This window comes from Crinia signifera, chromosome 1, assembly GCF_055691185.1.
Source record: "Crinia signifera chromosome 1, ASM5569118v1, whole genome shotgun sequence".
NCBI lineage: Eukaryota > Metazoa > Chordata > Amphibia > Anura > Myobatrachidae > Crinia > Crinia signifera.
The window spans coordinates 275,676,908-275,693,721 of NC_139217.1; the positions used below are offsets into that span (position 1 = coordinate 275,676,908).

General features: G+C 42.3%; 1 protein-coding gene across 1 annotated transcript in view; it reads left to right on the forward strand.

The window, feature by feature from the left end:
* RIGI (RNA sensor RIG-I) overlaps positions 1-16,814 on the forward strand; it is a 75,320-nt gene that overhangs the window by 23,709 nt on the left and 34,797 nt on the right. Inside the window, exons 6-12 of the mRNA XM_083184236.1 lie at positions 1,510-1,614; positions 2,164-2,214; positions 5,218-5,328; positions 7,001-7,154; positions 8,224-8,482; positions 12,029-12,191; positions 12,474-12,578. Coding sequence (XP_083040362.1) covers positions 1,510-1,614; positions 2,164-2,214; positions 5,218-5,328; positions 7,001-7,154; positions 8,224-8,482; positions 12,029-12,191; positions 12,474-12,578 — 948 coding nt within the window. The remainder of the gene's footprint in view (positions 1-1,509; positions 1,615-2,163; positions 2,215-5,217; positions 5,329-7,000; positions 7,155-8,223; positions 8,483-12,028; positions 12,192-12,473; positions 12,579-16,814) is intronic.

Below are 16,814 nucleotides of genomic sequence, written 5' to 3' on the forward strand. Positions count from 1 at the left end.
CCTGTTCGTAGTGTACACATTTCATGCGGAATTTGGACGTGCGTCCCGTTCGCACATGCGCAGAGACGCCTCTGCACATGCGGACATTACCGCACCAACCAGAATATGGGCCTATGTAACTAATTGTACAACAAACCTGATACATTACACCAGTGGTTCTCAACCTCTGTCCATTTTTCTATGTTGGTGCTGTGTGCCTTGATTGGCCAAAGTAAAGATGCATAGGTTTAGGTAGGAATATAGTAGTGGCTGGAGAGGACACCTTAGCACTGGCTTATGGGAAGACTTTAGTAAAGAGTATGTTCCTCATAGAGTGTGGAATAGGTGCAGGGCCGGTACAAGGATTTTTGGCACCTCCCCCCCCCCCCCCCCCCCGCATTCATGTATCCAGCACATTGTCTCCACTATTACTACCATGAGTAATGACTCCAGGCAGCCACTACCCCGGGTGCTGCCTCAACCCCAAAAATAACATATTACCGCTGTCTGAGTTGGCGGGGGTTACTGCTAACGCTTTGGTCACACCGTCTGATTAGTCATGCCACCAGGCCAGGTCTCTCGTCCACTGGAAGGCACTGGGCCCCACTACTGCTGCTTATTCCCTGGCACCGTTGGTGGGGTGGCGCTGGGCCCCCCTGCTGTCGCTGATTTCCTGACGCTGCTGGCACAGGTGGGGAGGCACTTGGCCCTGCTGCTGTTGTTGATTTCCTGGTGCTGTTGGTGGGGAGGCACTGGGCCCCTCTGCTGCCGCTGATTCCCTAGCGTCGCTGCCACTGAGGGGCAGGCAGCTGCTGCGTGGTGGCTGAAGTGCTTCCCCTCACTCCTCCTACCCTGGAAACCATGGAAGCAGCGCTAGGGGAAAATTGGCACCTATTCACAGCTGCCAACAATGCTTCATTTTTATGTTGGGCTGAGCAAAGAGCGCCCTTCTGTGGCCGCCACCTTATGCAGCTGCCTAATGGTAGCTCCGGCCCTGAATAGGTGCACCATGGCAAAAGCTTCAGTTCATTTTGCAGAGTAAGGTTAATAAACAGAGATGGCAAGGTGGAAAGGTGCCTTTTAGGGACCATTTCTTGATTTGCAGAGGGTAACACAGTCAGCTTTTGTACCATTTCTGGTGTGATTATTTGGACATCAGTGGAAAAATGTCTTCTTAGGTGCACTTTGTAAAACAAAGCTCTAAAAACCCCAAACTACTGTGTGTAATAATTAAAAAGTGCAAATACTGACTCACCAGCTAAAACATGCAGTATCGAAGGACAGAAAAAACTGACACGATTTATTTAATTTATTTAATAAAATGGGCGGTTCAAAAGTGGTAGAATGTTTGTTGTGTTGCTTTCACAAATATGCAATTTTATGCATAGGATTTTTTACATCTTCTCTTACTAGTCATACATCTAGTTGGTGGAGGAGTCTTCCAAGAGTAGTTTAGACGCACAGATGCAAAACCATTGTGTTTGCCTTTTAGGTGCTTTATACCCTGTCTATTTATGTCTCATTTATTAGATTGTGGCAAAAAACAGGCAATGGAAGAAGCAGGAGAAGAAGCTAGTGTGTTTGAGATGATTCAATACTCAGAAGAGTCCGAACCTGAAAACGCGTGTCTCACAGGTAATTGATGCACACTGGTATTTTTGCAGAGGTTCCCAAATATGGGCCCCAAGGCATCCTAACGATCCATGTCACAGTATAGATGGTTAAATTGGGAAGAACGGAGAGGATGCTGTATTTGTATTTGGCAGCATAATAAATATATGTTTATTTTGTGTCAATTTCTATCTGCACCAAGGTGCATACACACTCTACAATTTTTTTGACCAATTTGGTTGAAAGACATTTCCATTGAACCCAGTGTCCTGGACGAAAGATGTTGACAAAAGATATTGTCAACAAACAAATGATGAATGATGATGCGCCTACCCGCCAGTTGTTCATCAAGATTGTTCGTCAACTGTGCATGCAGCTCAATTTGAATATCTTTCAAAAAGAGCCTATAAACTGTAGCTAGATCTTTCTTCTTTCGTCTGTCGTCAATATCTTTCGTCAACATCTTTAGTCCAGGACACTGGGTTCAATGGAAATGTCTTTCAAACAAATTGGTCAAAAAATGACAGACAATAGAATTGTATCTTATTTGCACTTGTCTTTTTGCATGTTTAGCTCCTGCAGTGTTGGACAATGACAATGCAACCAAAGGAGTTCCAATGACCCGTGAGTGTTTATTTATGTAACCATTTATACAATATTAATCTTCAAAGTTATAAACAGCCAACCAGCTCCAAATTGTCATTTTTTAAACATAGCCTGTAACATGAAAGTTAGGGGCTGATTGGCTGGTAGTTTATCACTGTTTCAGGGCTTAGTACATTTCTTAGTCTACATGTACAATATTATGTAGAGAATACACAGTGAAGACATTTAGGACTCTACTTAAACTTGACCATTTTACCTGATATTTTAATTTTTTCTATGTACAGATATAGTACATCATATATGATGTTGGGGTGTGTGCAGAATTAAGCATGGTTACCCGGACACTTCTCCCATACACATTTGTACACACTATACCAGCCAACATGACCTGACCAATCGATACGTTTATGCAGTCCTGTTATACACAGTATAGAAAGTCTCCTACACTTAATCAACATAAATTATCCAGTGTAGTATATGTAGTATACAGACATAAAGTGGGTATTCAATTAGCTGTAGGGTTTATCCTGTGACTAATTGCTGGTAGAAATCCCAGCAGCACAGGGAAAGGCTATTTCCAAAAATTTTAATTCGGGCGTGGAATTCCACTGATTCCAGTGGGGTTTTTGTCCATGCATGAAACTATTTCTTTTTTTTTTAACCAAGCAGATGTTCAGTCTGACTACAGGACTTGCAGGCAGATTATTCCCTATTAATTGAATACCTCTGTTGCAGAAATTAGTCATGACATAAACCTCACAGCCAGCTGACCACCCCCCCTTCCCATAACAGTACAATATTAAAGCTTATAGCAAAACATTTTATTAGTATAAATGCTCCCAGACACAGTGCGCTTGAGTACTTTTGGACATTAATTTGTCTGTGATTTTTCTTTCCGCAGTAGTTTTTGCGGTGCCTACCCAGGCGAGTGCACAGTTCTAATTATTGTGCATCAAAGTTCAGTACGGCTTTATTGCATTCTGTCGCCAGAAACGTTGATGTACGATAATAAGAAATGTGTTTCCATTATTATATCAGGTAAAACACAAACAAAAAGGTTGTATATCCGCGCTAAACCTCACAAACACACTGACCTTTGAAAAAATATTTTTGGTATGAACCGTATACACTGCTGCGTGTATTTGCTCCTAGTTTTATATTCCACAGCAGGTCTAAGCAGCGTATGTAATGGGAAATGCCAATTTCCCCAGGGTACAAGAAAGCAGAAAAACAATATACATAAACCGCGCTCAGAACAATGTATAGATAAAATTAAAAATATATTTATTACACTTTAACTCACAGGCCAGTGATAACACATAATAATAAATGTAAATAATTAACATTGAATATAAAAACCATGCATCTAAGGACTTCTCAATGTCTAAGCTTTCTTAATAGAGGTATCAAGGTCCCAGGTTTGGGTACTCTTTACCTAGCACGGCGCCCACGATTTTGATCGTGGGCATCGCGGCCATTGAATGCACTAAAAATCGGGTGCAACGCGACTGACGCGATGCCCGCGATTTCCTATAGGGATCAATGTTAAATTTCTCAATTGACCCGATTTTACTGTTCAATGCCTCAATGGACCCGATTTTTCCATAGGAAACAATGTTAAATGGCCCACAGAGGCCAAATAGCCACCCTGAAGTGTGAAATGGCCCCCACAATTGTTAACGCCACCCCACGATCAACGTCAACCCGAAGCGTGGCGAGCGCAGCGAGCCCGCGAGGGGCGGCGGTACGCGTCCTACGACCTTTTCATACCCCCACTATCCACGTCAGCGTGGAGTTGAGAATAGAATAGTGTGGCGAGCGCAGCGAGCCACCGAGCCCGAAGCGTGGCGAGCGCACGCGGATACCTTCACAGGTAAACGCGTCCCTTCGCGGGCTTCACAGGTATCCACGTCCCCTCGCGGGGCGCGCTGCGCTCGCCACGCTTCGGGCTCGGTGGCTTTCTGCGCTATTCTATTCTCAACTCCACGCCGACGTGGATAGTGGGGGTATGAAAAGGTCATAGGACGCGTACCGCCGCCCCTCGGGGGCTTGCTGCGCTCGCCACGCTTCGGGTTGACGTTGATCGTGGGGGCCATTTCACACTTTAGGGTGCCTATTTGGCCTCTGTGGGCCATTTAACATTGTTTCCTATGGAAAAATCGGGTCAATTGAGGCATTGAACAGAAAAATCAGGTCAATTGAGAAATTTAACATTGTTCCCTATGGGAAATCGCGGGCATCGCGTCGGTCGCGTCACACCCGATTTTTAAAGTGCATTCAATGCCCGCGATGGCCGCAATGGGCACCGTGCTAGGTAAAGAGTACCCAGGTTTGTAATGCAGTGGACTATTGATCCCTGTATAACTGATAATATGCAGGGACTTCTCTATTTGTTAAGTCTTCTAGACTTAGGCTGGCCAGACAAAGAGTTTAAAAACAAACTTTTTGTGTTTATTTTAAAAATAGGGAAAAAATGAATAGTTGTATTTCTATGGGAGCATCCTCCCTGTACCTGCTTCTTCAGCAGCTGTTGTGCTGTTTGTGGCTGTATTCAGCAGTGTTCTTTGAGTGCCCGGGCTCCTTTTCCCAAATGGGGCTCCCTGTATTGCCGGGAGCAGTCAGCTGTGTATAGGTGACCCGGTCTCAGGAGCAGTCAGCTGTAGGCAGGTATCAAGGGTAAGACCTCCTGTGAGTTCTGTGGGCCCGGATGATGACCAGGAACGGTTATTATTATATCAGACGTCCTGAGTGCCGCCACACCTACATTGTATATCTACCAATCTAGATTTTTTTTAACCACATAGAATACTGTATTGTACTGTAAACATACAGAAAACTGTATGTTTAAAATGCAAAAGCAGCCTTCAGTGCAGTGCATTATTAGTGACATATAGCAAGTATGAAGTTTTTTTTTTAAATGCTGGTTATTACTTGATTTAGTGTAATATCTGCTAGTAATTTAAGCTTCTGTATATTTTTTTTAATACCTATATGTTTTTTTTATACCTATATGTTTTCTAGGTCTAGGATCTGTGCCCAAATCAATCAAAAGTCTGAAACTGAGAAAATACCAAATAGAACTGGCCCAGCCTGCATACAGCGGCAAGAATGCAATCATATGTGCCCCAACAGGTCAGACCTTTCACATGAGATTTTATAGCAAGGTCTGATGATTTATTTTAGACTATCATGATACTGAATGTAATACTCCTGCATTGTAGTAATAATTATTATTGTCTCTGATAATGGGATAGATTTTTGAGGTCCTTTATGTTTAATACAAATTTTGGAATCTATTCTTTAGGTTTTTTTATTTCTTTCTGGTTAATGGACCCCTGACATATGTAATGCTGCCTCTATTTGTATATGATATTGCCTGCTATATGGCAGTTAGAATTGCAGCTTTATATCAGTTTTGTCATTGCCCTTGCTCAGATGAGGGCAGAACATGGGAGCATCTCTGTGCTTACATTAAAAGAGATTAAAGGGTAACGCCACCTAAAACCTATTTTATGGCACATTACCCAGAGTTAAATGTTATGAAAGAATACATAGAGGCTCATGCTGAGGTGGACACATTTATAACTAATACCCCTTTTACACCCAAATCCAGGATCCGACCTAGCATTTGGCACACGGATCCAAACCAGATTGGCGGAGGCTGTGTGTGCCCCCTTGTCCAACCTCTATGTTGAACACAGGACCCTGTGGTCCGGAGGTTGGGCTTCCCCATTGCTGTAAATGGGAGCCAGGTCTGATGACCTTCCGTACCCATTTACACTGCCCTCTACCCAGGTCCTGCCCATGTTCTACCCTGGTCAGGACCTGGGTAGAAGTCCTGTGTAAAGGGACAGGGGTAACCCCTTTTTCCACTGCCACTGACCCAGGTCCAAGATGGAAAACCCCAGGGTTTTGCAGTGGTGTAAAAGGGGTATAAAAATGTTCTAAAATGTTGCACATAACCGTAGCATATTTCTACGCATATGTTGGGACTGATTGGAAGATGCATCCAGTTGTGTTGCAGTTGCATATGTTTGGTGTACACCATATACTTACAACCACACTGGTCATAAGGGAAAGACATGATTTTTGACATTCGGTTGTCTAACAGTACTTGCTTTTGCTAATAGATTTGACTGCAATTTTTGGCATCTAATTGTATCCCACAATGATGACCATCGTTTTTTTAAAGGTTGACAATGCATCATATATAATATTATATAGGATACCCCATATACTATTTCTTCATTTCATGAATATAAGTAGCCAATGCATCTTTTACTTGTAAACTAAATGATATTATAAAGTCATTAGCAATGAAAGTGCTGCATGAAGAAGCTGCTAACTAGTGCTAGTGGCGACCACCCTCCTCATCAGTGTGTATTTGCACCTGTAATGTGCAGACAGAAGTTTCTGCATCTTTGTGCAGTTTACACAAACACACTCTTTATGCACTTGTTTGTCTTCACACTACACTCCTCTCCTCCTCTTGTGCAAGAAGGCACAAGTACCACATTTGGTTGATGTAGGCATAGGCCTTTTATTACATAGTACATATTTGCATATTTTCCAATAAACAAATAGGTATACGCCAAACTCCGCATGAGCCTTTTATTTCTACTTTCCTGTGCGGCTGCTTAACGGTTGATCTGGTGGGTCACCCACAGTCTCCATGTACTTCTCTTTGCTAATTATGTTGTTGCAGAGGTAGAGTTGGGCATTTTGATAATTAGTTGGTCACTTCAAATACTTTGAAGCTACTAGTAAATGACTATTTTCTGCATGGGGATTTATGTTTTAACAGGATCAGGGAAGACATTGGTGGCATTAACCATATGTGAACACCATCTTAAATCCTTTCCAGAAGGAAAAAAGGGGAAAGTTGTGTTTATGGCCACAAAAGTGCCCGTGTATGAGCAGCAGAAAGCGATTTTCTCTCAGTACTTTGAAGGCTCTGGGTAAGTTCTGATCTTCGTAGCGATCTGCATGTTAGGGTAATATTTAGCTGTTTTTGCCCCCAACAGCTGACTGGTCAGTTGGTAGGTTGCCCCGGGCCTTCTTGGTATCTCAGTGTGCATGAAAGAAGTACCATTTTATTATACATAAATGCAAACCACACCCAATATTGCCAAACATGTGCTAATACAAGGTGTTCATCACACTGCAAATTCTTACTTACAGTATATTTGTCCCTCAGATGCACAATCCTGGCTGCTGCTGCACACTCATCACTCCTATAGGCATGTGAGATCCAATAAAAGACTTCTATTTGTATCCATCTTGTCACTTTACTACACTATAGTGTTACAACTGTGCTGATATTCTCTGCACTATAATCTCTTAGGGCCAGATGTACTAAGCCTTGAAAAGTGAAATAATAGAGAGTGATAAACCACCAACCAATCAGCTCCTGCTTGTTATTTTTTAAACTCAGCCTGTGGCATGTCAGGTAGGAGCTGATTGGCTGGCTGTTTAGCACTCTCCATTTTATCACTTTTAAAGCTTAGTACATCTGGTGCTTAGTGAGATCTTGATATTGACAAGTTGGGTGCATTCCTGTTTGAACTGGGAATAGTCTAAATTTCACCTTAGCCCTTTATGGATTTCTTTGTCTCTGGGCACATGTTACACACTCTCTGTTGGTTGAAGGTCAAAGGAGGGTATTCAGTCTGTTCTGATGTTTTCCTTATTCAATGTTGCCATTAATGACAGCATTGCCGAAAAAAACGTCTGCTAAATTGTCGCATCTGTGTCCATTTTCAACAAATAAACACATGGATCTGCAAGCTGTGTTTTCTGACCGCTGGAAAATGTGCCTCGTAGAAGAGTGCCAATATTTCCGGCAGACATTGAATATCCTCACCAGGATCAGCAAAGGACAGCACTGTAATATTTGTCCTTTGCTTGCTCCAGAGTTTGTTTAGAAATGATGGCCAACATGCATTCAGTTATCCATCCACCCCTATGTCATTAGGTATTTTGAAAAATCAGTAATTTAATAACCATTTCCTCTGTTATGCTGTATAGCTATTCTATCATGGGGATCTCTGGAGAAGAAAGTGAAAGTCTTCCAATTGGGCTGGTCATACAGAACAATGACATCATCATTCTAACCCCTCAGATTCTTGTCAACTGCCTTAATAACGGCTCTGTGCCCTCTCTTTCCATCTTCACCTTGATGATTTTTGATGAATGTCACAATACAATAGGAAACCATCCATACAACGTGTTAATGTTTGCCTACTTGGATCTGAAGCTGAACTGCCCAAGCGAAAAACTACCTCAGGTAATATGCTTCAAAAGTAAAATGTGTTAAATTGTAAAGCTTTAGAAGAATTGCCATTCTTTGCTGTGTTATAGTATAAAGCCTTTTTCCCCTTTGTACTTCTATCTTTGATCTACAATTATTTAAACAAACATAGCATATTATACAAGTAAAGCTCTACATGACCAAGACCCAAGGTACCTGCAGCAGCTTCTGATCCCTTATTGTCCCACTCGATTACTGCGATCAGTTGATGAAGGACTACTTACTACCCAGAATTTCCTGGAATCCATATGGGGGTTGAGATTTCAGTGCTGTGGCTCCAACTCTATGGAACTCACTTCCCCGCTGAGCTCTATTAAAAGTGCTATATAAAAAACATTATTATTATTATTATTATTCTTAAGAAACAATGTAAAATGTAAATATATATTTATTTACAAAAACAAATTGAAAAACAACTACTGTAAAGGTGCGACAGGGCAGTGCGATGAGATGTGTGCTCCGGTGCGCATCCCATCTCACAGCACATAGTCTGTGCAGCCCGTGCTGTTAGTACTAGATTGCATCATATCTAGTACAAAAAGCACGGTGCTGTAGCACATTGTATGTTTTTTGTACTATGCAATCTAGTACTAAAAGCACGGAGTTCATCGCACCATGTATGGGCACCTTAACAGAATATTTTAAAAAAGTTTAGAATTATTTTTTTCTTATTTCCTCTGTGATTGTATGGACTTTCTCATATTAGCCCCCAAATATAATCCCCCATCATACTCTCATTGTATTGCCTTTGATAACGACATTCAAAGTCCATCACATCTTGATGAAAATGTTCACCTTGCTCTTCCAAATAGGCACCCATGTGATCTTTAAATTGGTCCAAGTGAGCATGTAACATATGTATGTTTGTAATGATCATTGTAAAAGGGGCAAAAGCAAAAAGACTAAAAACACTATTTTATTTTATTGACCTGTATTATTAACCCTGTTACTAGGGAGATAGTTTGCCTGTCCTTTCTCTTTTATTACTGTATATGAATATGGCTATCCTGGAGTGTCCCATTCTCTGTGACTATTCTCGCCAAAGCTAACTTAGTCCAGAGGTCAGCAATAGTGCTTAGAGGGGAAAGTCCAGTAAATGACTCATGAAAAACAAGCCACATACAACTTGAAAAGATCGGGATGACTAATGGTATATACCAAAAGAAATATATAATACCTGATACAACAAATAATATACTCTAAAGCGCAATATATATTATATTCATTAAGGTCTTTTAAGGAAAATCTTTATTTAGATAGGATCTATTGGCATAAATTAATAATCAAAAATAGCCCTGTGTTTAGATCGCTAATATACAGCTAAATTTCTATATACTAATATGTAGCTACATTTGGCAATCATATAGTCTATTGTGGAGAGAAATATGTATGAAAAAAATATATGTATTGAACTAAAAGATAATAAATAAATATGGATATAAATAAGTATAAAGAATAAAAATATATTTAAAATTTTTTTTGGGGAAGATAGAAATGAATATAGATAAGCTTTCCCCAAGTGCTATCAATAGTTAATCAATACACGTGAAATCCAGGGCTTCATTTAGCCCCTGTGGGTTAAGTGTTTCTAATTTAAAAATCCAGCTAGTTTCAGCTATACATAATTTTCTAAAGCGGTCACCTCCTCTTTTGGTGGTCGCTATATGTTCAACACCCATGACAGAAAGGCCAATAGGGTTGCTGTCATGGAAACAATTAAAATGACGAGAGATAGTATGATGCATGGATTTTTCAGAATATTGTTTCGATGTTCTCTGAAACGGTCACAAATACGCACTTAAAAAGAAATGAGAGTGAATAGCACATACTTTATGCACTCATGAGAAACTATGTTCCTATACGAAAAAATTGTCAGGCACCATAATGTCTAACATTATAATTTGGTTCAGTGATGGTGCAGCTACTGAGGGATGACACTAAGATGCAGGCTTCTGCTCAGTGACAGGAGCGGGAGGGGGGGCTGCGCTGTAACATTATGTGTAGCACCTGGCTCCTGTCACAGTGGTTGAGCCAGTAATGCATACAGACAGACAATGGGGCAGAACAACATCTCCTGGACCCCCGAATGCCAAAAACATGGGTCAGGGTGCAAAGCCACACACCCTTTTCCAAGGATACGCCTACAGTGCGTGCCTGAACTCTATTAGGGTGTCATTCAAGTCAGGTGCCTGTTCTTTTAAGGCATGGTATTTGTTATACAGATATATTTTTGAACTGTCACATTTGGTGAAGTGTCTCTATAAGGATTCTAATTTATTTTTTCATGTATTTTTTTTATTGGATTTTTTCGATTTCTACAAAAAAAAAAAACAGCAACAACAGTCATATTAAATAATATAGGGGGAGGGGATACAGAAAAAAAAAAGGGGGAAGGGGGATTTTCCAGGGGTTTACAATATAGTTTTCAATTACACATCTTTGATTAGTTCATTTATACATTTCTACTATGGAGATATTTCTATCTATCTTCCACTTTAATGGTTCTAAGTAAGATTTTATAGGGTGAATGCCCCTCAGTTCTTTTCCCCTTAGTCGGGATCTCCTATTTTATTTAATTTATATATCTCTGTTTCCAACCGTCTCATTTTGTACAAATTTATCCCATATTTCCCACCTATTCTGTACTGCCCTAGAGGGTATAATACCATACGTGGATTCAGTTTCCATTGTAAACTGGAATTGAACCTTAGAAATCACTTTTTGAATAGGTGGGAGATTAGTTTGTTTCCAGCATTGCGCCAGCGCTGCTCGTGCTGCTATGCATATTTGCCCGGCTACATATTGGTGGCTCCCCATCAATTCTGTTGGGCACATATGCAGGAGAGCTATTTGTGGGGAGGGTGCCATTTCTTGTCCTATCACCTTACTCATAAGTATGAATACCTCTCTCCAGTATTGCTGTATTCTTGGGCAAAGCCAGAATATGTGATAGATATTTTCAACCTTTCCGCATTGTCTCCAACAATACTTTGAGGTTGCGGGCCAATACATATGTAATTTTTTCTGGGGTGAGATATAATCTGTTCAGTAATTTGACCTGCATTTCTGCATGATTCAGACATTTAGACATTTTAAATGACGTTGTATATATTTTTTCCCATTGTTTGTCTGTTAACTGAATATTCATATCTCTTTCCCATTTTTTTTGAGCTGGTGACTTATTGGCTTGGGGTGCTTCCGTCAGTAGTTTATACCAATATGAGATACATCCTCTTGTTCCTTGTTTATTCATCTGAGTCAAGAGTGCGGATGGCGGGTAATCTAGTAGCTCTGATAGGCCTTTCGCTTTTCTTACCCAATTTTGTATTTGCATATATTGGAAAAACTCTGACTTGGGCAAATCAAACCGAATTTGTAAGATTTGAAATGGTATCAACCTACCACCCTCAAATATATCCCCTAGGTCTCTCAGCCCCACAGCTATCCATTTTGAGATGTTCAGGTTTGGAATCAAGATTTTAAATGTTTTTAGATTCTAATTTATTTTTGTTTTGTATACAGATTATTGGTTTAACAGCCTCAGTCGGCATTGGAAAGTCACAGAAGAAAATGGATGCTGTGGAGTATATCCATAAACTGTGTGCTAGTTTGGACGTTGAAGTCATATCAACTGTCAAACAAAATGTGGAGGAGTTGCAGAAAGTTGTTTTCAAACCGGAAAAAAGTAAGGATGGAATTTGAGTTATTTTAGAGTGGCCTTTGTATTTACTATTAATTTTAGGTGCCCATCTGTTAAGCACATCCAGATGTAACCAGGCTTAATGTTGCTGCTGCCTGGCAGCAACCAATAGAAGTGAATGGCTAACCCATGCGCGCATCCCATTAATGGGCACACTAGTCGCGCCATCCACTAGTCGCGCCATGCATTGCTACATCTGTATATAAATGGAGTTTGTGGCTTTTTAACAACCATTGCAATTCAGACATGTTTATTATCTTATTGCAGTTATTGTGGAAACACAACGTCGTGAAAAGGATCCATTCACTGATGTCATGTCAGAAATCATGGCTGAAATTGAGCAGATGGCTAAATTAGTGTATCCACCTATTGGTAAGAAACAAAGACTAAAGAAAGCATCATTCATACAGCTTTCAGAGTCTCCATCCCTTTGGGTCCTTCTTAGGGGACTTGTTGCTGAAAAAAGCCCAAATACAGTTCTTGGGCTAATTGGGCAAAAGCTCTGGAAATATACACTTTCCAGAACTGGATACATATGGGCAGGGGCATACTGGGACCAGAAATCATCCCTGGCATTTTGAGCACACCGGCCCAACTGCAGCAGGCGGGACCCTTGCACGGCAAAGCTGCGCAGCGAAAAGGGGGCGTGGTCTCATGGAAAGGGGGTGTGGCATCACAAAAAGGAAGCATTACACATTATGGAACACCATAATGCCTATTACACATTATGGAACAGACCATTATGCCCATTAGACATTATGGAGCACACCATTATACCCATTACACATTGCCGCACACTGCATTGTCCATTACATATTATGACACACACCCTAATGCTCATTGCACAGTATGGCACACACCGTGATGTCCATTACAGACTGTCATAGACAAAACAAGAGCACAGGACACTTACTAGTAGTATCTAGTCTTGTAGTCTGTGGCACTGGCAGCACAGCAGGACGGATCCGACTACACTGCCCACATGGCCGGCCCCTCAGCTCCCCCCTCGGACTGGATGGCATTGGCGGTGCGGCCGCATCATGACGCTGTGGCATCATGCCGTCAAATGCAAAAGACCTGCTGGGCGGTGCAGTACACAGTGACGGCCAGGAATCCAGGACAGAGGCAGCGGGCTCAGGGGAGTGACAGTGGTGGTGGATGACCGGCCCTTGAGTGGCCGGTACACAACGTGAATGATCGGGAACTCTGTATTCACTTTGATCTTCTGCACAGGGAGGAAAAGCAATATGCAATCCACACACAAGGTAAATTGTGCAATAAATACTAAAAAACATCCAAGTAAAAGCATTGCACCATAAACTAGGTAATAATATTGGCCCTTATTCTGATCGGTGCGGATATTCCCGCATTCTTACGGAGCGGTCCGCACGCCACGGTGTTCTGCCGCGTGCGGCCATCGTCCGTAGAAACGCCCACGTGTCCTCCGCATTCGGACGGACTCACTCTTTAAGAACAGGGCGTGTTTACGGACGACATACAAACCATGCGTGTGCGGGAGAAACACTCCGATTCTGCACGGTATTACAGAGTATTACAGAGTATGCTCGGGAATACCGCATCCGAACGGGAGCCAAGCGGTGCTACCGCCCGTAAGCGGAGTATTTACGCCAAACAACCCACTATTATGTATCTTCTGCAATACATCACATGACCCACTTATTCAATTACCTATCCTCATAAAAAACTGCTTATTTGGAATTGGAATCAATTAGATGCCAATATATCCTTACAAGCATGCCTAACACATGCATTGCACACATTAACCCTTACAGCAATTTAAGTGCAATGGTTTGTATTAGACCCTGTGTAAAAGATTATAAACAATCTACACATATACTGTTTAATGTGCAAATAAAACCAACAACTGTGAACTTGCATAAACCATTTATTAGAATCCAAAATTAACATTTAAATAAAAAAATATAAAATAATAAATTAGATAAGTAGATCTCGCAGGTCCTGCAGATCGGCTAGTAATAGCCGCAAATGGTGCTCCGCCCGCAGGAGGGCCCCACGAACCCCCTCATCTGCCGGTGTGGTGTCATCTGTGGGCATGTCAAAGGGGCAAAAATTAGTCATGATATTCATGCATACATTTCACATACTGCGACATAAATTGCACAAATGCTAGGTGACATGTGTATATATATATATATATATATCTATGTAGAGAGATAGAGACACACATAGATAAATAGATATGACACATACATATCTACATACATACAAACTTATTTACTACATACTGTGTTTTTTTCCCTCTACCCTTTACTCTGCAGAAGACATAACAGTCATAGTGTTTCTTCTCAGTCACAACCCACCCATGACTAACCAATGACAAGCATGTCATGGCCTCCGTCAATAAGAACTTGTCACAATCTCCTCAGTCTAAGTTCAGTGATGGTTCGTGGCATGGGAGTTATGCAAATGTCAGGAATGCACAGTACACATCCTCAAAATCATAATTCACTCTAAACCAACCTACAATTCTGTGAGGGCAAAAAAATAATCTGAACTACAGGGGGTGTTTAGGTAGAGGAGGCTCCAGGGACACTGGCAACTTGTGACTCCATTCCAAGGTAGGCCGGGCCATACTCCATTTATAGCATACATCCTATAGTTTATAAATAACATTCACCAACAATATAGATTCCACTATTTGATGGGTCATAATCAACGCTTGCAGCAGGTGAATTTAATCCACAAATGATCCACTCATCCCTTTACTCCAGGATCCTGTTTAACTACAACGGTTATGTGGCAGTCAAAATGGAGCTCCAAGCCATCCCACAAACCTGTGTAATTCAGAGGTGTCCTGGATGAAAGGGATGCCTTGGACACCCCATCTAACCCGTACCTGTATCTGTAGCTACTTTGGGGTCTGTATTAATAGGATTGTACCAAAAGTTTTAATCACCAGTGCTACATAACAAATACCAGTACAACTACTTCATGAATGATGCATTATGTAAACATACCGATCTGATGGGACTCCGGGGCCTGACACGCCTCCTCCCCCTCGGATTCGGACACCTCTGGGGCAACCGTGGCCTCCTCAGCCCCCTCCTCCGCCAGCTCCTCCGCCACCATCACCTCGTCCACCTCCTCCGCCACAACCACCTCCTCCACCACCACCACCTCGTCCACCTCCTCCGCCACAACCACCTCCTCCACCACCACCACCTCCTCCACCTCCTCCTCCGCCACCAACACCTCCTCCTCTGCCACCAACTCCTCTTCCACCTCCTCCACCACCACCTCCTCAGGCACCTCCTCCTCCTCCACCACCTCCTCCACCATCTCCTCCACCTCCTCCACCATCTCCTCCACTTGCTCCTCCACCATTTCCTCCTCCTCCTCCACTTGCTCCTCCTCCACCCTTGCCGCCACCTCCTCCTCAGGCTCTTGGCCCTCCTCCTCGGCCAGGGCTGCCTCGGCCTCTTCACGTGCCTGTCGGGCTCGGGCTCGTGCTGTGTGTTAGAATAAAAAATCATGGTCAATGTCGGGTCATTGGGGCACATGTATTAATCCATAACAAGACATACATGGAAGGGTGATAATGATGGCAAACGATGCTGGAAAGTAGCTCCTTACTGTTAATGGACTCCAAAATGTGACATTTAAATTATTATGTGATTGTTAGTAATTTGTTCAAACATTACAACCCTGGCATTTATCAATGTGTAACACATATTAGATCTGGCACATTGTATGCATCAGAATCATCAATGCTATGTCATTACATATAAAAGCCACATGACTGCATGTTAACCAGGAAGAAGCACACATAACAGTCTATGGACTTTTAAACCCATGGACACCCACTTATCATGAGACACATTTTATTGTTTCTATATGCTATGTTGTAAGTGCGAAATTTCATAGCTAAAATACTCACACTCAGCTATTTCGCCCCTAATTTGCTGTAACAGCTGGGGCTGGCGCCTGCGGAGGTCCAACCACCGCCTCTCGAGCTGCCCGATGGTCCTCCGCACCCGAGTGCGGGCGTAAATCCTGCGGCCTGCCGCAGCATAGGCCCGGCGCTTATGTCTATTGCTGATAAAGGGCCCCGCACGGCCCAGCCTTGTCTCCATGACGGAGACCAGAACCCTCAGCTCCGCAGGAGAAAACGGGTCTGCCCTTTGTGTCTCCGCCATGTTAACAATGGCATCAATCAACCAATCAGGTGGTGGCATTGGTTTATCACAGTTATTTGTGTTAATAACTTTATTGTTCATCTTTACATGAACAGCGTCTCTGCGCCAACACAAATGGTGACAAATTTGCATGCCTTCAAAACAGTAGTGCTGATGTATGTTAATGAACAAATCTGATATATATAAAACACAGTGTGTATGCACTTAGCAAATCCAATGACGCCTCGCTCCGCCAAGCAACGCGTGCTATAGCTTAGCAACGCATAGCTGTACTTAGCATTACTTACTCTATGCATCTATGTGTATGCGTACATTTATGTTTAAAAGACACATACACATACTTGCAGGTATCCTGAGTCCAGCATTATACACCAGCCCTGGCTGCCTGGCTGGCTGGCTGGCTGCCTGCCTGCCTGCCTGCCTGGGTGCC